Genomic DNA, 25,514 nt, shown 5'->3' on the forward strand with positions numbered 1-25,514 from the left:
TGTAGCGCCATCTTGGTGATGAAAAGCATTGTGACTGTTATTTTGTATAACGAAATGCAGTATAGTTAACATTTTTAAAAACATAATTTTTTTTTGCATTTAGGTGTCTCAAAACTAAAAAATATATTTGGTCTGAAAAGATTGTTGTGTTTAATTGGAAACATTTGATCATTCTAAAGAGCCTGCTGAAAATTGCAAGATTTAAGTGAATATCTCTGAAGAGGAGAAATTATAGATAAATAAATAAACCGAAAATGTAGTTTTAGGAATATGGATAAGAATTATCATGCAGATTTGACCAGGCTGTTGAATAAATAAAGTGGGTTGGGTTAAACTGAAGAAGGTGCAAATCGTCAAAGGGAGAGGAGGTCGAGTTGCTTCCTCCACAGCGAGCGAGTGCAAATTCTCACTTCTTTCAGTCTCCGGCAGGGACGTCCTTAGGCCTATTTTAAGGGGGCTGAAGCCACCCCGAAATGTTCCTAAGCCCACCTAAATGATAATAAGAACAACAGTCAATAACAATTCGATTTATCAACAACCGTATCCTCATTCATATTTAGACACAACAAATGATATATATCCAGCCACAAAAATAGGCGAAAAGTCGGATGTTGGACAGTACAAAGAGTCATTGTGCTATTAAGATGATTCACTGCAGCGTCTCTGCATTGGTGAAGAGTGCTTTGCTAAAACTTTACTCAAAATTGAAGAGTTGTTTTCTGAGCTGTAAGATATCTTGACCGATAAACATATTGCAAATATTTCCATCATTGTGCTGTTGACATAAGAACAAGGAGTGTAATGTGTCTGTCATAGATGGAAGTCGGCAAGAGTGGATGATTCTATTGTATGATTTGGACAACAATGGGAAAATAACCAGAGGTAAAGCTCAGTATCGACAGAAGACCATCTCTTAAAGTTTTATGTATTTTTTAAGCAATCATTGAGCTATTGAGTTTCTCTTGTGGTGTTTGTTGCAGAATATGTTGAGCCTGATGCAGTCGATCTGTGAAGTGGTTGAGACGTCAGTCAAACAGCTGGTGCTTAGCAATGGTACAACCCTGCGTGTGAAGCTGAGTGTCACTCCATTAACCAGCAGAAAAGGTGAAGACCGAACCGGTCATGATAAACACATGGTCTCGTCTGCTCGGTTAAGGCAGTGTATGATCGCTCTGCTGAAATTAATCTATTTATAATGCAGTGTTACTCACATTCAATGGAGGATGCAATACGGTCTGCAGAGAGCCTTCAATATCAGATCAGGTGATTTTTCTTTTTTTGTCATAAGTAAATCATGTTTTTCTTGAGAGATATTTGTATGAGAAATGTTTTATTTATCCAGGAGAACAAATTTAGAAGTATTTACTCAATGGAACAAAATTATAACAAAATGATATTTAAAATGTGTTAATTAATAAAGTATTTATTAATATTTTATATTAGTTTCAATTTAATTTGAGTTCTTTAGTTAATTTTTTGTTTTAATTGTATGTGCTCATTTTAAATTCAAATAGCTTATTTCAGCTATTTGCTAACATTTCTCATTTTAAAAATGTATTTGTCCCATTTAATGTTTTATTTTAATCTATATTTCAATTAATGAAACTTTTTTAAAAAAAGTTTTAGTTAACAATAACACCAGTTACCAACACTATGGTACAACATTTAATAATGTGATTTGTGTTTCATGATTTTCTTCTGTCAGACAACTGAACTTGGATCACTTGGGTGTTTCAGAGAGGAAGCACTACTCCGATGAAAACACAGGACGTAGGAATCACTATCTGGATCTGGCTGGAATTGAGAACTATACTTCTCAATCTGAAGGTGATAGCTTAATATTTATTCTCTGCTTTTTAGCAAGAAGGCCAGTGAAAATTGTTGAGCTCAGTTTTATTCAGTTTTACTCTATTCTAATTCTAGAAGACTGTTTAAAGCTTCCTAAAATATAATTGATGTTACTATAATAGCTCTAGAAACACACACACACACACACACACACACACACACACACACACACACACACACACATATATATATATATATATATATACAGTACAGAGCAAAAGTTTGGAAACATTACTATTTTTAATGTTTTTGAAAGAAGTTTCTTCTGCTCATCAAGCCTGCATTTATTTGATCAAAAATACAGAAAAAAATTTAATATCGTGATATATTATAACAGTTTAAAATAATAAAAAAAAAAATGTATTATACTTTAAATGATCATTTATTTCTGTGATGCAAAGCTGAATTTTTAGGATCATTATCATATGATCCTTTAGAAATTATTCTAATATGATGATTCATTATCAAAGTTGGAAACAGTTCTGCTGCTTAATATTTTTTCAGAACATGTGATACTTTTTTTTAGGATACTTTGATGAATAAAAAGAAAAAAAAAAGAAAAAAAAGAAGCTATGTTTTTAAAATATAAATATTTTGTAATAATATACACTACTGGTCAGTAATTTGGGGTCAGTAACTTTTTTAAATAAAATCAATACTTTTATTCAGCAAGGATGTGTTAAATTGATTAAAAGTGATAGTAAAGAAAATATATTATTGGAATACATATTATTATTATTTTTTTTTATTTTATTTTGAATAAATGCAGTCTTACAACGGCTTAAAAGAATAGGTTCTTTTAAGCCGTTGTTAATCAGCTATCATTTTCCACTGATTTTAGGAATAAAATATGGATAGGGCTAGGTTTAGGGATAGAGACTGGGACTGGGTTAAGTCTATTTTTGGTAGACTAATGTTGATCCAGGACCATCAAAAGGTGTTGATCCAGCAACATGTCTTATTTGGCAAAATCACTGCAACCATATATATATATATATATATATATATATATATATATATATATATATATATATATATATATATATATATATATATATATATATATATATATATATATATATATATAAAACTATTTTTAATCGTTAGTAGTAGTTTGGTATTTTGATATTGTTTGATATTGATATTTTGTAATGTCTGTAATGGTATTTCTTGTTTTTTTTTCAATAGGGACATACGCCTATATCAGTTATACATACAGTGGTATTTTGGGCTGCTGTGTGTCACATGATAAGAATGAGAGCCCCACCCCACCAGTTACTGTGGTCTAGAACCACCCCTGCCCATAAGCAGTGCTATTATTTTTTTTAACAAAAATAATGGATAGAATGTGTCTGCATTCATTACGTTGGTATGCAGCGCCTCTATGTGGTTATAAACGGAATATTCCAAACTGGTTTCATTCATAGATTAGTGCATTTGGAGGAATTTCCTTTTTTGGTTTGGAAAACATATCATGTTAGTATATGGTTAATTCTAAAAAATATTTTATATATGTAATATAAATCTTCCATCTTTATTTGAGCCTCTAACTTTAGCACTCACTATTCAAATTATATTCTTTAGAAAATATAAAAAGTTTTCTTTTCATTTATTATACAATTAACAAAAGCACAGAAACGATAAAATTTTTTGAAGGGCTCACATTTACTATAAGTAGGTTAATTTTCTTGGGCGAAAACCAGTCAATAGGAATCCATGTGACTGTGAGTTTAAAATAGGATCTGTTTTCCTTTGTCAATAGTATAGGAATGCATCTAGCACTACTCACACATTAATTTTAAAACCAATCAGCTTTCTCTTTGTGAAAAATGTGTGACATATTTTCATGACCAGCTGTATCTGTGTGAGAATGTATTCGTCCTCATACCAAACTCATGAATGTGAGGATTCTTATGGAAACTGTTCGCAAGGCAAGTGTAAAAGCCATGGAGCCTTTAAAGGGAAGGAAGATAAAATTTTAATTTCAATTAGTGCTGTCAAACATCCAAAATAAAAGTTTTTGTTTGCATAATATATGTGTGTGTACTGTGTATATTTAAGTATGTAAAAATACAGACACATTCAGTATGTTTTGAAAATATTTACATGTATTTACATGGTTAAATTTATATTAATATAATATATATATATATATATATATATATATATATATATATATATATATATATATATATATATATATATATATATATATATATATATAATATATAATATATAAACAACATATTTTTCTTAAATATATACATGCATGTATGTGTATTAAGATATACATAATAAATATACACAGTACACATACATATATTATGTAAACAAAAACTTTTATTTTGGATCTATTAATCATTGGACAGCAGTGATTTCAATGTTTTTGCATTCACTTGCAAAACTTCCCCTGAAAAACAAAACAAAGCCTTTGCTTCCCTCTTGAGAAAATATTTGCATTCTTTTACAAAACTGCAGTCCCTGATAAACTGCATTTGCTCTTAAAATTATTTTCTTCCCGCCCACATATAATTTCCATTGAGAAAGATCTGAAAGGAAATATGCTGATGAACAATTCACAATTTTTGAGCAAGCATAGTAAAAATATAAATGTTACTCCCATTTTTTTTTTTCCAAACATCATCATGTTCTTTGAGAGGCTCCATAAGACGTTCCCCACATAAACTTTACTCCTATTTCACCAAGCTGGTCATACAAATTTAGCACATTGACAAAGAACATTGTTTGGTTTTAAAGTGCCTGATGCATGAGACATTTTGCAGCACCTTAAGAATAAATGCTTTTCTTTTTCCTTTTACCTTGTTTTTCAGGAATCTTGAAAATAAGGCTTAAAAATATATTTATTTTACAATTACGTTTGATAAAGTCAGGCGACTTAATTCAACACAATTCTCAATGGGTAACCCAGAAAATACCAAATTCTTCCTACAGCAACAGAATGGAACCATTGATGGTCACACGTAAGAGACTTCTTTTTTTCTTTCAAGCCATCCCAAATCTAATTGCTGTTTAACCTCTGTCTGTTATTCATGAGAGTATGAGACAGCTGCTTCTATAAATAACTAACCCCCTTTTGATTATCCCCCTACATGCCCTCGCTCAGCACTCTTCTGTTCTTGGGTTGACACACATGTATATGTTGGCTGAAAGAGGGCAGAAGAAACACTCCACATCTCCTATAGGCTGACAGTTTCAAGAAGACTCCCTGATCTTTAGAGCTGACAAACACAGCCATGAAGACCTTGAAGTTCCTAGCAGCTGAGGGCTTTGTTCAAACCGGCCCAAATGCATGTAAGGACCTCCAGTACTTGTCATTCAATCTCTACCCAATCCTCTTCAAAGCCAGCTATCTGCGTGAAGAGGCCTCAGTGCTCCACGACTTGGTCCAGAGATGGCCTCTGATAGAGCTCAACCTGCGCAAACTACTGGGCAGGACAGTGGACTGTCCAGATGATCTCACGTCCCGCACCTGCAGGCTCTGTCTGGAGGCCATTCTCACAGGTCTGAGGGACTATGTGATTCAAGCTCCAAACCTGTATAAAAAAATGCTACGTGTGGTGGATCTAAATGGTCTGCAAGACATAGAACACCAGGTCTGTCCCTGCAGATGGACTCTTGGCCGTTGGGCACGAACTGAACTACTTACCCGCATGTGCTTCGAGACTATGGTGTCCATGCAGGCCGGGCAAGCAGCACCTTCAGCGTTTGATGTGGAGGTAGATGTCCGCTTGGATGCTTTTGTTACTGGACGGAACTACGAGATGGTGGCTCAGGCTGTGTTGCTGCACAGACATTGCCCGTTAAAACTGAACTTCATAAGCCTGCGTGTGGACTCACTGAGCTTCAGGAACCTCTTTTACCTCCTAAAGCTGGTGGAGTCACATAGCCTGCAGAAGCTGGAAGTGGTGCACAATGTACATCTGGACGCTCCACACATTGAGATACTGCTCTCCCAGCTGAAGTTCCCTCAGCTGCGCTCAATCACGCTTCCTGCTCAGACTTTGAATGTACACAGGTTGGCTCTGGAAGACGAAGGCCTCATGGGAGTTTTGGGTGAGCTGATGAGCAAACTGACTGACCTGAGAGAGCTCTGTCTGGGGTTCTCCACTCTTACAGGGCATCTGAGGAAGCTGCTGAGGTAATGTGACCACAGCTGCCATTTAAACTCACACACATTGGTCATATATATATATATATATACACTAGATGGGGGTCAGTAATTTTTTGAAAGTCTTAATTATCTGTTAAAAATATTGTATGAATATATTTATGAAATATTCATATAATTCATTACAGTTATTTAATTTAAAATAACTATTGTAATATATTTAAAAATGTTATGTATTGCTGAGCTGGCAAAGCTGAATTCAGCAGCCATTCTATTAGAAAATCATCTTAATATGCTGATTTGGGGCTCAAGAAACATTTCTTATTATTATCAACATTGAAAACAGTGCTGCTTAATATTTTTGTGTAAACCATGATACACTTTTTTTTGTAAACTCACGCCAGCCTTTAGGATGGTAATGTATAAGGTAACTTTCACTTAAATATAAGATCTGACGGTCTTATTTGATGGTTTGCTGTCTAATCAACTGTTCATCATCAAGCCATGACTTGCATTTTGTTGTTGTTGTTGTTTGTTGTGTAACTAGTATGCCGACAGCTGTCCCATTGCAAACTCAAAGTAGGTCAGAACATGACTCTGGCAACACAATATGTTCTATATTTACTGTAAATAGCAACACACATGTCTTATGATAGTCAAAACATCACGTCTCATAGGTGCTGACACATAAGATATTAATTCACCCCAGAAGCAGACGTAGCATGTTTAATAATATATACCTGGGACTTTATATGGATGTAATAGTGAAGTATAAATTTCCTGTTGTATATATACACTACTGTTAGAGATTCTGAGGCCATTTATTAAATAAATAAATATATTTAATACTTCCATCAAATTGATAGTGACAGTATAGACATTTATAATGTAACAAAAGATTTCAAATAAACGCTGTTCTTTTGAACCTCCTTTTCATCAGAGTAAACAATATTATGGTTTCCACAAAAAATTAAACCACATAGTGGTTTTTAATGTAGATTTATTATTATTATTTCTAAAGGATCACGTGACACTGAAGACGGTGGTAATGGCGGCTTGTAATTCAATTTGGCCATCATTGGAATAAAATACATTTTCTAAATATAATATTTCACAATACTTAAATTTTACTGAATTTTTGTGTCAAATAATTGCAGTCTTGAGACTTCTTGATGTATAGATCATTTGGTTATTTATTTATTTATTGCTCAGTCACTCAATTTTCTTCAGAGATCTCAATGCAGCTCAACTAATTACATAATATTTTATAATATAACATGATTTATTAAATAGTATTGTTTACTGAAATTGGTGTAAATTCCAGTGTTCTAGTTTGATGCTTAGTCTTAATTGGGATAGTTCCTAAACCCGTGTTTTGAGTAACTATAATGTTTGTTTTGCCAGTCCACTGAACACTCCGCTGCAGTGTATCGAGTTAGCGAACTGCAGTCTTAACGAACTGGACATGGCCTACTTCGCCAACAGCCTGCACAGTGAGCACATAGTAAAGCTGGACCTGAGTGGTCATGAGTTAGGTGACCTCTTCCCCAACACCTTCCGGAAGCTTCTGCATCGCTGTTGTGCCACACTCACTAGTGTAGGTCTGGAGGAGTGTGGACTGGATGATGACAAACTGGATCTGCTCACCCAGGCACTGACACCCTGTCACAGGCTAGAGGAATTGAAGATCCTGGGTAATCCGCTGAGCACAGCTGCTCTGCACAATCTTTTTAATATGCTGGCTCTGGGTTTTCCTGCGTTGAGGTACAATAAACCTGTGTTCATTGTTGTTAACTGTTTAGCTATTTGGCTGTTTTTGTCGTAATTATGTATTGTCTTACAGATATGTTGAGCTTCCCGTCCCTCGTGATTGTTATCCTGAAGGTGTAACCTACCCACTGGATGAAAGCGAGCTAATAAATTACGACAGGGAGAAGTTCCAGCAAGCCAGAAGCGAACTTATTGGCATTCTAGAGAAGGAGGGGAAAGGACATATAGAAGTTTGCACGCCATTATTCGGAGCCTATGATCCTGACATCAATGAGACGAACAATGAGCTGGGAGTCTCCATGCTGCACTCCTTCAGCGGTGTCTTAGACAACTTCATTGACACGGTCAACAGTGTTGCCCAACGGAGAGAGCAACACACGGAGTGAGACCGTTCAAATGAATGAGAAATTATAAATTGTTAATAGTTAAGAAAATCTGATAATATGCAGTTATGGCCTGGATTTTATAATGTAATGTTGAAACGCTATAGTTATATTTCTTTCCACAGGAAAACATACATTTATGGCGGTGTAAAGCATTAATAGTACTTGAATGCCATTAAATACCATGCAGAATTTATTTGTGTGATTGTACTTTCGTGACTGATGAATGATGAACTATTTAAGTCAACTGTAGTTAATTTTACTGTATGAATGTTTGAAAAGTGTCAAAGTCACTATGTATTTTTAGTCTTTTTAAAGTAAAGTAAAGTTTTTAAATAAATAGCCTTATCTTTGGAGTCTACTGTATCATCCCATTGAACTTTGAAAGATTTATTGACTGTACAAAACAACATTATCATGACTTTTTCTTATCAAAGGAAAAACAACAACAGGCATGTGAAGACTTCTATTAGAAAGAAAATTTTAATAAGTATAGGTACTCATCACATAATACATTTTATCTTAAATACAACACCAGACATCACTCCATAAAGGAGCTTTAGTCTCGTCACACTCATTCTACTTCTTTGCCCATTCTTCTTTTTCTTTCCTTTCACGAACAACCTCCTCCAGATAGGGCTCAAGGTAATGCACTTCCTACAGGGAACAATATTAATTCTTCAAAACATTTGAAGCAGATGTACATAAACACGTGTTAACCCCCATAAATGATATCTAATGAATTTTCCAAAACCACGGTGAATACAACAATCCTTTTCAGAAAAATATAAAATTAGAACTTCCTTATGACTCGTTTTCACTGAAGATACTCAGTGGCTGTTCACATTCACTTTTATTATATTAAAAGGAGTGCATGCATGCAAGTATCTGTGTTTGTACTAAATGTAAAAAAAAAAAAACATGGATTTTTTTATTTCAATGAAATGAATCACTTTAAATGTAAAATTAAAAAAAATATATGATAAACTTGAACATTATTTAAAAAAAGTGGGTCCTAAAATATTTTAGACACTACACAAAGAAAAAGCAGCTAAAATTAGTATACATTCAGGTGACATGCTTCCTCACCTCCTCATATTTAGTCCACTGGTCCTTGGGAAGAATCTGTTGTTTCATTGAAAGATCAAGAGCTCTCTTGACGCGGAACATTCGGTCATTGTAAACTTGTTCTGGGAGCCGACGAATGGCTTCTTTCACATCACTGTCCTCAATGATGGTATCATCCCGCATCAAGCCTATATAACATGCAATGAGATGGAAATGTATACATTTGCTTATATGAATAGGTTTCAATGTCAATATCAATCCATAAAGGTCACAAGTTCTAAACAATGCTTTGTCTGCATGGTAAAGAGAAAGTGCCGCTTACCAAGTTTGTTGAAACCGCATGCATTGTAGTACCACTTCCTGAAGCCCACCAAGAGCCTGCTGGTCGCAGCTGTACAGGGATAGGAACATACATCCAAAATTAGAGATATGGAACGAGACAGGTACATAATATATCCACCCAGCACAGCTTAAAGCAACATAGCTTGAACGTATTCTGTGGTTAACGGATCCGGTGTTTATGACTGTTGTGGACGGGTTTTTATAGCAGAAAACTCACTGATAAGCATGATGTCACCGGTGACATTAGATTAATTTAAGAGCCCAGTTAACTATCAGTAAGTGAATCACAGAGCATTTGTTTTTTCCCAATACATCGTTCCCAATAATTAGGACACAAATAAACAGTTGCTGTAAGTGTCATGTGGGAATGGAAACAGAACAAAGTCATATTTCGCCTGGTATCGTACAGTCCGCGGTCGCAGACGGGGACACAGTAGAGGACATCAGTGCTTTACACCACAAAACTACCTACCTCGTCTACAAACAGTCTTTCGAGTGCCACAGAAAGCAGATACGCTATAAATCAATTCTTTAAAATGACGGTAACTAATTCATACGCTCGCAATTTCCCAAAAGGATCACACAAACAACACAACAATTTACCTGGTGCCCTCGACGCCATTTTTGTTCACTACTAGGGAAGGAGCACAGGATTGTGGGATATGTGACGTCTCTTCCGGTGATTACGTAATCGGCTTTCCTAGCATGAGCTCATTGGCTGTCACAATTCTTGACCTTTTTCGCCCCCTAATGCTCGCTATTTTATTTAATATCCCACTAAACATTTCCAGCAGTTAAATATATGATAAAAAATAACATTTTAAACATTTTTGGAATAAAATGTCAGACACCAAGGGCTTAGATAAACATATTTATGTATTCTCACCTTCTCATATTTAGGCCAGATTTCGCATAGTTTGATCAAATTACAGCTTTATTATAAATTGATTATAAATGACGCACAAAAAAAAGAAGAAAAAAAAAATATATAATTAGTCCCCTCCCACCCCACTTTGCATATTTAGTTACATTCATGCACTTCACACGGTTGGTAACCATGTACAACTTTAGCAACAAATGAGTGTAGATATCAGGCATCGAAACAGACTTTTATTAAAAGGTTTAAAATAAACTTTTTCACCTACTGATTTTTTTAAGTTACCATGCAGTGTCGTCGAAGCTGCTGCTCCTTTCCCCCTGTGGTTGGCATCTCTTGTAGAAATGCTACATAAACAGTGTTTTCTAGATTTTAAACTTCTACACCAAAATGTCTCTTGATGGGACTGGAGCATCACATTCCAACAGCTGGATTTCAAGCCATCAGATTCTGTTCCCTTATTTTTCTAATACCTTCATCTTTTTAAAAAGAAAGGCAAAAGTCAGACAGACCAAAATTAAAGTAACTTCCTATGTGTATTTTCCATGAGATTAATAACTTTACATTCTCACACACACACACACACAAAAAAGAGAATGGAGAAAAAAAAGATTTTCACAGCTTTTCGCATAAAATGTATATATGGCAAATCAGATTTTAGATCTAGACCTGTTTAACTTGACTTACACAACTGGAATATCATCACATGATAAAAATGAATAGGTCGTGGTATGTCCAATTCAACTTTTTATTTATAAAACGGTGTTCATACAACCAAACTATGAAAAATTATTTATTCTGTACATCTACAATGTTTTCTGAAATCTTTCAAAGTCTTCAAGAGTGACCACTGCTACTTCTGAGCAGAAAACATCATCAGGCAGGAACACCAAGCGATCCAAAGTGGTGTAGTTAGGTTGAGATGGTTGATACTGGGCCCAGCCTAAGTACTCTAGAAACAAGTGTCGCTCTCGGATGTGAAGGAATTTGGCATTAAGGACCTTTAAATAGCATGTTGCACAGTACAAAGTAAACTCATGTTACACTGCATGGAAAACAACACAGACATGATTTACCATTTAATACAGCAGAACACAGCAGTTATTTCTCTTTTCTGACTGAGGGGAAATACTATGCAAAGTGCCTCAGTTAAATTATCATCCTAAATCCACATACAATCAAAACTCTAAATTTATAAACAAACTCTAAATTTGCATTCATAGGGTTTCAAACTGAACAATGCCTTGGTTTATGAAAGGACTAAACAATATGTACCTGTGGGAACTTCACAATAAGTGAGTGTGGAACGTCCATGGTGTTGTGAGCGAAGTCAAATATTTGGGCAAGTTTTCTTTTATTAGCGATTAGAACTTTAGGAACAGTGGTCACAATGTGCTGAATTTCATTTCCACCAAATCCAAACTCCAGTTCACAAGCCTAGATGAGAGATATAAATGAATTTGTCACATTCAAATATCACAATTATATATAATAAAGAAAACAAACCAACAAAGTGACAGACCTTTAGATTCTCCTTAATTGGTTCTAAACTGCCACATAGTTGTTTTGGTTGGCGTCTCACAACATCTCTGGTCTTAAAGCAAACAATCATGGTAAATGTAGCTTAATGGTGATTTTTTTTTGTTCCATGAAAAATGTACATAATTCCACTTCACTTTCTCAGCACTGAGTCCCAACTGCTTCTGGAAAAATCCACGCCGTTTGTCGAGTCTCTCAACACTGAAGCCACAGACTGCTTACTGAACTTCTTTAATTTTAAGTAGGACACCCTTAAAATGAAAAGACCAAAGGTAAGGTAACCTTAAGAAGAAAATGTCAAATTATTTAGACTAGAGCATCAATATGATACCCATGATGCAGCCTGAGATGTTTCAATGCCATTTCAAGACTCAAGTCTTTCTGAAAGCTGCTAATTAGTTTGAAAAAGTGTTGCACTACAGTTTATTCCATGTGTGTGTGTGTGTGTATTCTCTTTCTGACCTGGCTTCAAGGTTGTCCAGGCTTTCTGTGAGGATGAAGGGGTTTTTGGTGAGCAGTTGGCCCAGTTTAGACTCCTCAACTCCCCAATCTTTAAGGAAGAAAAGTCTGGGTGCATCATTGCCATGAAAGTCAAGTCTAACCAGCATGGAACCCACATTAGGTCTCTGTTCTAGTTCCCAGAGGTTGACAGTGACACCTGGAAAATTACCAAAGGATTAGAGGCATCCAAAACAATAATAATAAAAAAATACATATTAAAGAAATGAAACATACCCAGCTGAACCAGTTTGGTGAGAGTTTCTGATTTATTTACTTTATTCTGGTGGAAGGGCAGAAGGTACTTTGATCTGGACTGCTTCCTCCTCACTGATTTCCTGAAGCGGAGAAACACGCAGAGCTGCATCTAAATCTACAGAACACAAGACAGATTATTAGCATGACAATTCAATCAGGGATGCTCATGCAAGTAAATATGAAGTTGTAATACATACCTATACTTGTCTTTGACTATCTGAAAGAGACACTTGGCTGGATATTAGATGCACAGCAGAATTTATTGGCACAGGCCCTTTTTATGCGCAAGATCGGGCTTATTATAGACATGTGGTGAAGCAGCTTGGTGGTCTGTGAAGTGTCTCCACGTCTCTCTGCTGTGTCTCTGTGAGAGTCTGTGCTGCAGCAGTGGGAGATGTGAGCGCTGGTGCAGTGCGCGTGTCGACTGCTGGCCAGCTGCAGATAAAGGCCTCGAGAGCAACAAACTCAAGCATCGCTGACAAACGTGCATGACGACTGTGAAAGGTTTTCATGGGTGGAATAATATGCAACAGTAGTGTATAATGTTGTTCATTCTGATTATGTGCAATTGTAAAAATACACGCATTCTTTTGATTTAGTATCTAATACATTTTTATTCAAACTTTCTGTGACTGACAGTATTGACTACATTCAATTTCATTACAGCAGTAACATGATTAAACCATCTATACAAGGCGGAAAGGATTCAGTTTTATGACAGCAGATAATGAGCTGACATCTTTTAGAAATATGACATTACCTGTTCTCGGCAAGGGGCAAGGAACTCGACCGGAAGTTGAAGTCGGGTGGGGGCTGCCATCTTTTAGCAGAACTTCACTTGCGTTAGCATTCCCATTGACTCCCATTCATTTTGGCGTCACTTTGACAGCGAATAACTTTACACCTGAGGCGTTTAAAGACTCTGTTTGTCCATTATTTATTTCTAAAGATACACGACAATATATAAAGGGCTCCATTACCTTCTATGTTACATTATGGCCCCGTATAAACAGTTTTTGTAAAAAATAGGCTAAAGATTGCGTCATAACCACTCGGCTCTCTGTCGCATTACCGTACAGACAGGAGGAGAAGCTCGCAGGCAATTAACTTAATATGGTGTACTGGCGTTACATTTTAAAATACTATACAAAATAATTAATCAGAATACTTACTCCTGCTCACTCACGACAAAGAACTCTCCGCTCAAGCTCGCCGTCTCTGCAAGATTAACGATGGCAGTTTGCACGCACAGCTACTAGAAGATTTACATCTGGCAGACAGGTTGCTGACGTCATCAAGCTTCGTTTGAGTCTGCGCGTCAGAAACGGAAGTGCTAAAAAACGCTAAAACTGGGCTTCATTCGTCTCAATTGAGTTCCAATGGGGTCGCTGTGTCCATTTTCTTTTACTGTCTATGGTTCTCGGTAGCAGCATATAAACCTCCTCATGTACACACTGCTGCCAGTTCGCGTGTTGTTTCCAGTCGTCTTCGCTCGTGATGCACAAATGAGTCACAGCGCCCCCTAACGCACGGATGGATAATTGAACAATCAATTCAGTGAAGGGACAAAGGGATTTAATTACTTTTTATTACAAAATAATATAACACGGTTATATCACTTCAGGGGTAAAGGCAAATAACCTGATGTGTTAGAATAATGTAACCTGTTACGAACATATTATTTTTAGCCCAATATTAAATTAAACAAGCAGTTTTTGAGGCATTTAAATAAAGGACTTTACTGCACTGTAACAGATAAGTGTTTAATTATTGTGATATACAAAACAGAGAGTTGTCACAGGTAACATTGATAAAACCAAAGACCTATGGACCGTTTTAAAAAGTGCTTGCACAATTACAAAAATTATCTTTACAACAAATGACACATTATTTTAACAAATGTCTATCACAGTATATAACATTTGTCTGGCTGACAAGCAATACTAAAGCTGATTTTGGGTAAACGTTCACAACACTGAAGCTCAGGGAGAATTTAGGGAAATCTGTTACTGTAGTAGATTTTTGAAAAAATACAATAAAAACAAAACAACACACTGTAGGTCAATACTTCATTCAATATATATTTTATAAACATACAAACTATTATTTTTTTTTATATTTGGAGCAGCTAAAATGTTACTCTTTTACATTTAAACAAACAAACAAAAAAAAAAATACTTTCATGGAAGTAAACCCAAGTATGTTGCATGTCAACATGCAATTCAAAGCATGCAAAACAGCGGCACCCATTAAATAATGAAACAGAAGCATCTGAAAACAAACTGAAGGCTCGAGGCCTTTGCAAGTGAGCACAACCAACTAATGGAATGACAACAGCTGAGCAATTGTGCCTTCCTATGAAAACCTGCCACCATTCTGACCATTCTGTTTTCTAAGATAAGCTTTTCTGTAAGTTTGTAAGTTTGAGAACAAAAGCATTATATTTTCAACCTCAACCAGGTCAGAACAATTCAGAACCATTTAGCCTTTTTGTCCAATGTGCATGCTCGTATTGAGAAACTGTTAAAAGAAACAATTTTTTTTGCATGCGAGACTGAGTGCACATGTATGATGCATGAAAATGCGCATGCACAGAAAGACATAACACATTATATACAAACAAACCTATTAAAATCATCCAGTGTTGACCATAAAAGTCTATATAATGTGAAATCTGGGGCCAGGGCTGGCGATGATGTCACTGTAGGGCTCGTCCTGCCTGAGCTCCACTGCCTGTTGTTTCTTTAGCACCAGAAAGCTGTAGAACTTAGCAGCTGCCTGTTTCTTGTTGTTGTTTCTGCACAGATCCAGCAAGCTGATCGATTCTGCTCCGGTCTTAGCAATGACTCTCTGTGGAAAATAACAGGAAGCAGTCAGTAGAAGAATTAAAAGAGTATTAATAGATATTAAATAATTGTATGATTCAGATTACACTAAATATACACTGACAGATCTTGTTTAACACGATACGTAGTGTATGTTGAAATTCTGCCAAACCTGCAAGCCGTGCAGCATCTGCTGCGTCCTCTTGTTCCACCTCCTCTCCTCCTGATCCTGGTCTCCACTTTGACCTTCCTCCTCCTTTTAAACACAAATTTAGATTTAACTGAGTGATGTGATCTGATGGGAGTCAAGCACAACCAGTGCCCAGACAGTCAAATTCCTCATATGATAAATTATAATAACTGATTACTTAAAATAATACACAGGAATAGCTCAATTAAAAATTATACACAAAAACAGTGTCTAAACAGCTGTACTATTATGATGCTTGGTGCTGAAATAGTTTAAGTGACTACAGATTTTTTGGCTGTACTAAACAGGATTTCTTATCAGAAAAATAAACTGCAGTCTTGAATAATGTCCGTTATTCTCATTTAACTCTAATTTGAGCTTGTTAAAGCCTCCTCACCTCCTCTTCCTCCTCATCATCCTTCTTCTCTTTGCTCTTCTCTCCTATCAGGTCGAATTCAGAGATGAACTGTGAGATGTTGCCTGGTTCCTCCGGTGGAAGGTCCACCTGCTGCATGTTCACTGGCCGTGTGGACACAATGGAGGAACGATCATCCTCAAGCATCTACGAGAAAATAAGCGAGAGAACCAGTTTAGCAAACCACATACAGCAGTGTCCAAATCCCGCACTCAAAATCCGATTTCAAATCTCACAGGTAAGGCAGGCTCTGTGTCCTGAGCTTTGCGCTTTTGTCCACGGGGTCCAGAAGGAGGAGGCATGACTGATTCATCAAGGGTCGTGCGACTGCCCTCCATGGCCGAAGACTGAAGAACACTGGGCTCCTCCAGGATGGTCTGGTCTGCAGAAAGTCGAACATGGGCATTAGCGACAAGCTAGTGCACTACTGTTAAAAAGTCTGGAGTAGGTCAGATTTCTTTTGCTGGCCAAGGCTGCATTTATTTCTTCAAAAATACAATAAAACAGGAATATTGTCAAATGTTGTTACATTATAAGATAATTGTTTTGTATTTGACTATATTTTTATACCTGTTATAGAAAATCAGCATTTTCAGCAACCATTACTTATTGTCTTGTAAAAAACTTGTGTCATGTGCTATATGTGTCAGCCTCTCTTACCAATGATGTCTCGTTGCTGAGACAAGGCCTCTTCTCGTGGCACCTCAGGGTTCTCCAGATCTTTGAGGAACTCATCCAAGCTGTCTGCTTCTCCACCCTTTCTCCTCTTCCTCAGTTCATCGGGCACCAGAGGGGTCAGGCAGCGTGTGAACATCTGCACAGAGAGGAAGAGCTGGTCTCAGGACAGATGATACTAGAGAAGCTTTCTAATAATCTTGCCCTTTAAATCCATTTGTTGAATTTCCCAATTCATTGGGAAAAAACATTTTTTTAATGGCAAGACTACAAAAAAAACAGTCCAAATAGATTTCAGTATTTAATTATGAGTAAAATAGTGGCAAAAACAGTCATATCCGAGGCCACTTACATATTTTGTTGCACTAAAGCCTGTATTAAAGTCTCACAGCTTGTTCCAGAGATCTGTCCTGACCTTGAGCAGTCTGTTGTTCCAGAGGGGCTGAGCTGGCAGAGAGAAGAGCTTCTCCACTCCTCCGGTTTCCTTCCACATCATCAGCTTCTTGGTCGGGGGAGCCAGATCCAGAGTGGTGACAATGTCAGAGTAGTCGCTCAGCTGGGCACGGATGGTCTTACTGTCCAGCTCCTTCACACTGTCCACAATCAGCTTCCTCTTTCTTTTTGCTTTGGTTTCCTTCACTAATAATGTAAGAGTATGGTTTGATGAAGGGCATCTAAGATCACCGAAATTAGGTTTTGTTTGCAAGAGATGTTTAAGTAGACCGGGACAAAATGCTGTTAAAGGGAAAGTTCACCCAAAAATGAAAATTCAGTCATCATTTACTCACCCTGAAATCATTCCAAACCTGTATGACATTTTTTTGTTCTGTGGAACAGAAAGAAAATATTTTGAAGAACGCTGGTAACTAAACGGTTTTATCTCCTATTGACTTCCATTGAACAGACCAGCAAATGAAAATCAGTGGGAAACAAAACTGTTTGGTTATCAATATTTATTTTTTATATCTTTTTTTTTTTGCATTCTTTTGTTCAGGAGAAAGAAAATGACATGATGGTGAGTAAATGATGAAACAATTTATATCTTTGGTTGGAAGTTTTTGAAGACAGTAGTATACAAAAAAAGTTTTTTATTTTATTTTTTATTTATACTCATCCTGCTAATTTAGCTCTTACCTCACCACTGATTATTGCACATAAAAAATCTAAGAAATTATTTGATAGTTTTTATATAGTTTTTTTTTGGAAAGGACAGTTTAAAATCCATCAGCATTTATTGTAAAATGATGGCACAGTGACTCGTTTAATCATTTTAAATATAATTAAATAATCATAATTATAAATATAATTTACATGATAATAAATAATTATAAAACATTAAAAACATAATATTTATACCTTGTCAAATATAACACAATAAAATTATTTCTTTTACTAAAACCTTATTCATGACAGTCAGCTAGATTATTTTACCTTGGTGTAATGTTAAAAGCAGAAACCATCCGATCAGGGAACAGAAAACATTGCTGATCCCTGTATTAGTGCACTATTCCCCTGTTCTGGCTGACCTGTGATGTCAATGGGCTCCAAAGCAAAAGCCTCCTCCTCATTATGGACTAGGGTGGTCTGTTCGGTCTGGTCTGTCATGGTGGGCAGCTGCTCCACAGGACCAGAATCAGGACTGTCTGGACCTCCCGCTGCTGTTGAACAAAATGCAATTTTTGAATTATCATGCATAGTACCAAATGTGTAATGTATAATATATCATTATGTTACATCCATTCTTACGTGAAAGGTTGTCAAAATCATCATCATCATCTCCACCGTGGTCTTGGGGCATCATCACACCCTCAGCGATGGCTGGAGGGTCATCGAAAATACCACCTCCATCCTCGTTACTGAGCAGCTTGTCCACTGTAAGAACAGAAAGCAGCCGGCTCAGTCTCAACGGATGCTTGTAAATGTAGCTTTTACTTCTAAGGTGCTCATGGATGCCTCTCTTACCCAGCATGCCTCCCTCTGTGCTCTCCATAGGGTTGTCCCCAAAGTCATCCTTGTATTGGTCGTACTCTAGGTGATTGGACTTGTCAGCAATCTGTCCGCTACTTGACTCTGACTCCAGCAGCAGGTTAGACGCAGACGCCCCATGGATGATGTCCACTTCAAATGCACCTTCTTCTCGCATCATCTCTCGGTCATCCATCCCGAAATCAGCTGTTGAGGAAAACGTATTAGAAATGATCTACTGTATGAGGACAATGCGATGAGAGTGCATAATCAATTTAAACAATAAAAAGAGATAAAAACACAACGCCGAGAGTAAAACGGATGTGTACATGCCATACCAAAATCATTCTCCTGCAGTAGACTGAGGTTTCCTACTTCTTCTCGCATGGTGATCTCCTCCACACGCGACTGATTCAGGGTGAACTGTTGAGCAACGTCAATGTCGCTGCAATCCACAACACAAGGAAGGGTCAACACTGATTGCATGCAAGTCTAACAACCTTATTAGACATTAAGCTTCTGATATCTCTCATTTAAAGCTGAACATACTCCAGGTCTGGAAGAGGCTGATCGAAGTCGTGAAATTCTTCCGGTAATGTAATGGCATTGTAGGCGGCTTCCCGGTTCTCCTCAGGCAGGTCGACCACACCTTTGTCAAACAGTCCACAAAATATTATCTCTTGCAGTACCATAGGACCAACTTCTTATATATTCCAGCCACAACTTACCTGGGCGAAAAGCCATTTTGATTTTAATAAAAGCCTCATTGCAGTCTGCCAGCAGGTACTTGGCTTTTCTGTGGTAGATCCTCACTACACCCAGGAGTAAGTGACCAGATGTACGGAGAGCCATTTTCACCTATCAAATAAAGCAAATTAATGGAGCTGCTATAGAGATGCTCAGTCATGATGTCAATTTAAAAGCCATCCCAGAAAGAATTTATGAATAAAATAAGCTCTGATAACATCATTGAAGAGATTTTCATGGTGTGGTCTAAAAAAAGTAGCTATGTTTACATTCCCCAAAATATAGTGTATAATCCGTTTGTTGTGTCAAAAAACCCCCCAAAAAAACAGAAAACCCTTCGTGTGAACACTTCATTCCATCTGACTGAGCTTGAGCTGAATAAAAGTTTGACTGGATTGACCAGGGTTATTAAAAAAAATTGCATGTATTACATGCATGCAATTTAGTACTGATACACTAAAATAATTAAATAAAAGAAAAAAATATATATTTTTATGCATTTAGCAGACGCTTTTATCCAAAGCGACTTACAGTTTATTCAGGCTATCAATTTTTACCTATCATGTGTTCCCGGGGAAGCAAACCCCCAACCATGCGCTTGCTTGCTAACGCAATGCTCTACCAGTTGAGCTACAGGAACACTATATATATAAACTATACAGACATATTTAAAAATTATTAAACACCACAAAATTACCCAAAGGTAAAAAAAAAATACACACACACACACATAAAGCTACTAAATATATGCAACTACTAAAATATATAATAACAACTGTAATCTGTCTCAATATTACCAAAATATTACAGCTGGTGTAGACCTGAAATAATTTGTACCACAGGTAAAACATAGCATGTGAATGCCTAAGTCAGACTATTTCCTCAATTGGATAAAAAAGGAAAGAAACCCTGTAAGTGAATTGGACTGCAATGTTTAGATTTCATATAAACAGAGCTTTCAGAATCTAAAATCAGATTGGATTCATTCAGAGTGACGATAATTTGTGAATGTAACCATTACTAATCATACCTCAAACATGAAATCTTAAATGTTTGGGTTTTAGGACTACAGACTGAATGACACTATTACTCTAAACAATAAATAAGGCATTTTAAGCTCGATCATGACAATTTAAAAACAATAAAAAAAACAAAAAAACGAATCCACAAGAAACATAACAAAAAATAAACAGCATGATTTCATGAGAATCCATTAACCTTTGGAGAGATGATGCTCTCTACGCTGCTCTCCAGGTTGCACTCAAACACGTGTGCTTTGGTCAGCTTCTTATCCCAGTGGGCCGCCAGCCAGATTTTGGCCAGCGGCCCACGTTTGCTGAGGACAAAGTGGGCGTAGAACATCGTCCCTGCACCTGCTCACACGGAGGTGGAGGGGGGCGTGATCCTGCAGAATAAAATGGCACTGCTGTTAGGCACAATTATTCATTCGATTGCTCTAAAAGGTGAAGTTTTTTTTTATTATAAATTTTCCTCTATAATTGCTTAATATGAAAAGAAAACTTTAACCAAGCCATAAATAGTTTAATGCCCTGAAAGTTTCAGTACTGTGGGTCTGTGGTGGTTTCAAAACATTGCTGTTTGTTTGAGTTTGTGGCAGGACTGTGTCAATCTGACCAAACAAGAGAAGACCGTTTAGGAACATTCTTTAAAAACATTCTTTAATTTTAAGCTGGTAATAGCATCACTCAGGTCTTTTGAATGGTTTGTTTCAAAAGAATCCTAAAAATAAGATTCAATTTCATTCTATCATAAAATAAAACCAACATTCAGCTAAGTTTCTAATCACATGCAGTTTCATGTATCCATGTTTAGTTAGTTGCAGTACCTTTAAATAAAGTCGAGAACTTACTGTAGTTTGCATTTACATTACTATGCATTTCATCATAAATCAATATGCTTTTTATTAAACTGGTCTAATGTGTGTGTTGCTGATGAAACGGGTTCAATCAAAAGATTTGACTCAAAGAGACAATTCATTATTATATAAATGACCCTCTAACAGTAGCCGTTCTCTATTTTTTTTTAACTTGCTTTCTTTTTATTTATAAAAAAATAACCCTCCAACACTAACGTTCTGTATTTTTTTGTTATACTTGTTGAAATGTGAAAATGCATGATTTGACAGTTATATTTTATTAATTATTCTATTTTTTTTTAATTAAAATAATTATCTAGATGTCACGTTTTCCAAAATATCCCCTCCTCACATACATAAAGATGGGTGTGTGACTGTCAGTATCAGCGCACCCCTGCACCTTTATTATTCAACTCGTACAATGGTGTCATTACAATATTTGATATTCGACGAAATGTGTGAGCAGTGTAATAAATGTTAATAATGTAACAAAAAGGACATATGTTTTGGAAGCTAAAAGAAAAGCTAACAAGCTAACGGTCTGCTGTCGCGAGATCAACATCTGCCTGGAATTTGTACTGCAGCGCGCGCAAGGTGCGGATTTTCCTTTGGCTTTGTATGCGCAAAGACGCAAACGCATTCTCCACACAAATCATTTTTAGCGCTAATTAAGACATTTTAAGTGATAAAATAAAGAAGTGATGTTACACAGCGTCTTTCATTTGTCGCTGGTGTAGGGGAGGGGGAATGGAATATTCTAGCAAGTTGCATGATGAAATCGAATGGCTATGATTCCAGTGCATGCAATTAGATCCGGTTTTAGTTATGTTTTCGCCGAAAGTACTTACGCGGAACGGTCCTATAGTAGCTTTCCGTGTTTAGCAACCGTATCTAGGGTACCTTTCTCACCATCCTCCCACTGTACAGTTTCACTAAAACAAACAAAATGGCGACGCCCCCTCCCGCCGTGAGCTTCATTTAAAAAACGAGCTGGATGTTAATGACATATGCATGACAAAAATAGGCAGTGTACATGAAAAAATGCTAAAAAAAAGAAGAAAACAAAATGCTACTTTGATGATTACAAATCTGCATGGGCAGGCTGTATTTTCAGTTTTCTCCTCTGTGAATGTCATTTAAGTTGAGCTAGAGTAAGACAATTATTATGGTTGAGAGAAACGCCCAGCCAAATATTAAAATGGGCCCTATATTTAGTAAGGCAGAAATAACTTTTTCTGGAAGAACAAGCTGCTGTTTTTATGCTATAACGAGAATGATTATTATTGCAAAAACTTGCGTTGTTTTAGCTTAGTATCTTGAAACTGAGAAATCTACGGTTAAGAACAACGAAAACGGCATTTATACATATTTAGTATCTAACGTTACAGAAACTATTTATGTTGATGAATAACTTTAATCCAGTTGAGTTGTCAAGGATCAGAGAATCTTCACGATTCGAGGTCTCTTGGGAAATATACAAACACACAAGAAAACAAATTACCCTGCAATGGAAGTCGGAGTCTCCAAAATAAGTGTTTTTAATGTATAACTTTTATACTCTCTCTGAGTTTACTGTTCATAAATCCCATTTTATAGCCACCAGATGGTGCTCACACTCCATCCTTAGTAAAGGATTTAACGCTGCCTCTCACTACCTCCAGGATGGATGAATAAAGCACTCTGAATAAACATAAACTTAATGCAGCTAGATATCTGTTGCAGATCTTGAGAATTTTCTACCAGTATGGTGGTGAAGAAAACTTCAAGTTTCAAGACAGGTCATGCTTTCCTCAACACATTAAAGCATTTCTACAGTGGAGGCTTTAGCCTATAAGGCTGCAGGTGCTGGTCATATAATTAGAATATCATCAAAAAGTTGATTTCACTAATTCCATTCAAAAAGTGAAACTTGTATATTTTATTCATGACACACAGACGAATAGATTTCAAATCTTTATTTCTTGTAATTTTGATGATCATAAATGGACAACTAAAGGAAAATCCCCAAAATCAGCATCTCAGAAAATTAGAGTATAACTTAAGACCAATACAAAGAAAGGATTTGGCCAAGTAAAAAGTATGAAAATGAAAAGTATGAGCATGTAAAGCACTCAATACTTGGGGCTCCTTTTGCCTGAATTACTGCAGCAATGCGGTGTGGCATGGAGTCGATCAGTCTGTGGCACTGCTCAGGTGTTATGAGAGCCAAGGTTGCTCTGATAGTGGCCTTCAGCTCTTCTGCATTCTTGCCTATCCCATTTTCCTTTTCACAAAGGTTAAGGTCAGGCGAGTTTGCTTGCCAATTAAGAACAGGGATACCATGGTCCTTAAACCAGGTACTGGTAGCATTGCCACGGTGTGCAGGTGCAAAGTCTTGTTGGAAAATGAAATCTGCATCTCCATAATGTTGGTCAGCTCAGCAGCAGGAAGCATGAAGTGCTCTAAAACGTCCTGTTATACGGCTGCATTGATCTTGGACCTCAGAAAACACACTGGACCAACACCAGCAGATGACATGGCACCGCAAACCATCACTGACTGTGGAAACTTTACACTGGACCTCAAGCAACGAGGATTGTGTGCCTCTCCTCTCTTCCACCAGACTCTGGGACCCTGATTTCCAAAGGAAATGCAAAACTTACTTTCATCAGAGCACATAACTTTGCACCACTCAGCAGCAGTCCAGTCCTTTTTGAAGCGAGATGCTTCTGACGCTGTCTGTTGTTCAAGAGTGGATTGAATGTGACAGCTGAAACCCATGTCTTGCATACATTTGTGTGTAGTGGTTCTTGAAGCACTGACTCCACTGCAGTCCACTCTTTGTGAATCTCCCCCATATTTTTTAATAGGTTTTGTTTCACAATCCTCTCCAGGTTGCGGTTATCCCTATTGCTTGTACACTTTTTTTTCTACCACATCTTTTCCTTCCCTTCACCTCTCTATAATGTGCTTGGACAAAGAGCTCAGTGAACAGCCAGCCTCTTTCGCAATGACCCTTTGTGTCTTGCCCTCCTAGTGCAAGGTGTCAATGGTCGTCTTTTGGACAACTGTCAAGTCAGTAGTCTTCTCCATGATTGTGTAGCCTACAGAAGACTGAGAGACTATTTAAAAGCTTTGCAGGCGTTTTAAGTTAATTACCTGATTAGAGTGTGGCACCAGGTGTCTTCAGAATTAAACCTTTTCACTATATTCTAACTTTCTGAGATAATGAATTTGGAATTTTCATTAGTTGTCAGTTATTAACATAAACATTAAAAGAAATAAACATTAGAAATATATCAGTCTTTGTGTAATGAATGAATATGATATACAAGTTTCACTTTTTGAATGGAATTACTGAAATAAACTTTTTGATGATATTCTAATTATATGACCAGCACCTGTATATATAATTAATTAATAAAAAAATACATGACATTCGTTCTTGTGTCAAATAAGGTTAAATGATAAAGAACCATGATGCAGTGTACTAAACATTAATGCCCAAACTGTGTTGGACTTAAATAGATTTGATTACATTTATCCTATTGTGTAGAAGTACGGAATGGCAAGGAATAAAGGTTTGTTTGCAGCAGGACACTCTGAACAAATTGCCATTTCTCTGAAATAAACTTTAAATGTGCCAAGAAATGAAACCTGCTTGGCAATTTACTACTTTCTAGTATTTATTTGAGAACAAACCTATTGCAAGTGTAGTGTAAATTTGGATAGATGTTTATATGGTGGCAGTTGTGTTGAAGGAAAGTTTAAGATTATATGTTTACTGTATATAACAAGATGCTGTCTTGCTGTAACTTTGTATTGTAATATGTAAAATGATGATGTACCAAACCTAAACTTGACCTAATATTTTATAACCTTTCAGATAAAGAGATATGGAAATGCGTGGGTATTTCATTGAATCTAGACAAATTAACAAGCATATCAATTGAAAATAAATATATATGCAATGAATGTGTTTAATGTATTTATCTCAAAACACACATATTGTATAGAAACACCTTCATGTAGAGTGAACCTAAGGTGAATGTGTTCTGCTGTCGGTGCATATGAGCCATGCATGATGCCCTTAGGTTGTCCTTTGCATTTAATGACAATAGCACCACCTC

The 25,514-nt window shown here is 36.6% G+C and overlaps 3 protein-coding genes and 1 pseudogene across 6 annotated transcripts; 1 reads left to right on the forward strand and 3 right to left on the reverse strand.

The window, feature by feature from the left end:
* The first annotated feature begins 517 nt into the window (after positions 1-517).
* Positions 518-8,326, forward strand: LOC113062132 (leucine-rich repeat-containing protein 14B-like). Of its 3 annotated transcripts, XM_026231749.1 has the most exons (7): positions 518-882; positions 981-1,104; positions 1,202-1,263; positions 1,706-1,827; positions 4,680-6,007; positions 7,382-7,741; positions 7,821-8,326. In XM_026231749.1, exons 5-7 carry the CDS (start codon positions 5,103-5,105, stop codon positions 8,131-8,133), a joined length of 1,578 nt encoding a protein of 525 aa, XP_026087534.1. In that variant the 5' UTR covers positions 518-882; positions 981-1,104; positions 1,202-1,263; positions 1,706-1,827; positions 4,680-5,102; the 3' UTR covers positions 8,134-8,326. The 3 variants fall into 3 exon arrangements, with proteins under 3 accessions (XP_026087534.1, XP_026087533.1, XP_026087535.1); XM_026231748.1 differs by having other exon boundaries at positions 518-1,104; XM_026231750.1 differs by lacking the exons at positions 518-882; positions 981-1,104; positions 1,202-1,263; positions 1,706-1,827 and having other exon boundaries at positions 4,271-6,007.
* Positions 8,327-8,589: 263 nt separating this feature from the next.
* LOC113062134 (cytochrome b-c1 complex subunit 7-like) lies at positions 8,590-10,234 on the reverse strand. Its single transcript, XM_026231751.1, has 4 exons — positions 10,144-10,234; positions 9,521-9,589; positions 9,220-9,386; positions 8,590-8,787 (listed from the first exon to the last, which is right to left on the reverse strand). Exons 1-4 carry the CDS (start codon positions 10,160-10,162, stop codon positions 8,710-8,712), a joined length of 333 nt encoding a protein of 110 aa, XP_026087536.1. The 5' UTR covers positions 10,163-10,234; the 3' UTR covers positions 8,590-8,709.
* Positions 10,235-11,067: 833 nt separating this feature from the next.
* LOC113062136 (transcription termination factor 3, mitochondrial-like) lies at positions 11,068-14,324 on the reverse strand (annotated as a pseudogene).
* Positions 14,325-14,461: 137 nt separating this feature from the next.
* Positions 14,462-22,384, reverse strand: LOC113062135 (double-strand-break repair protein rad21 homolog). Of its 2 annotated transcripts, none has more exons than XM_026231753.1 (14): positions 22,254-22,384; positions 20,748-20,934; positions 19,511-19,640; positions 19,332-19,431; positions 19,121-19,227; positions 18,780-18,989; positions 18,564-18,689; positions 18,344-18,472; positions 17,233-17,456; positions 16,803-16,956; positions 16,379-16,524; positions 16,125-16,289; positions 15,710-15,793; positions 14,462-15,562 (listed from the first exon to the last, which is right to left on the reverse strand). In XM_026231753.1, exons 2-14 carry the CDS (start codon positions 20,889-20,891, stop codon positions 15,371-15,373), a joined length of 1,911 nt encoding a protein of 636 aa, XP_026087538.1. In that variant the 5' UTR covers positions 20,892-20,934; positions 22,254-22,384; the 3' UTR covers positions 14,462-15,370. The 2 variants fall into 2 exon arrangements, with proteins under 2 accessions (XP_026087538.1, XP_026087537.1); XM_026231752.1 differs by having other exon boundaries at positions 18,344-18,475.
* Between the last annotated feature and the right edge of the window lie 3,130 nt (positions 22,385-25,514).

This window comes from Carassius auratus, chromosome 44 (genome assembly GCF_003368295.1).
Source record: "Carassius auratus strain Wakin chromosome 44, ASM336829v1, whole genome shotgun sequence".
NCBI classification, from domain to species: Eukaryota; Metazoa; Chordata; class Actinopteri; order Cypriniformes; family Cyprinidae; genus Carassius; species Carassius auratus.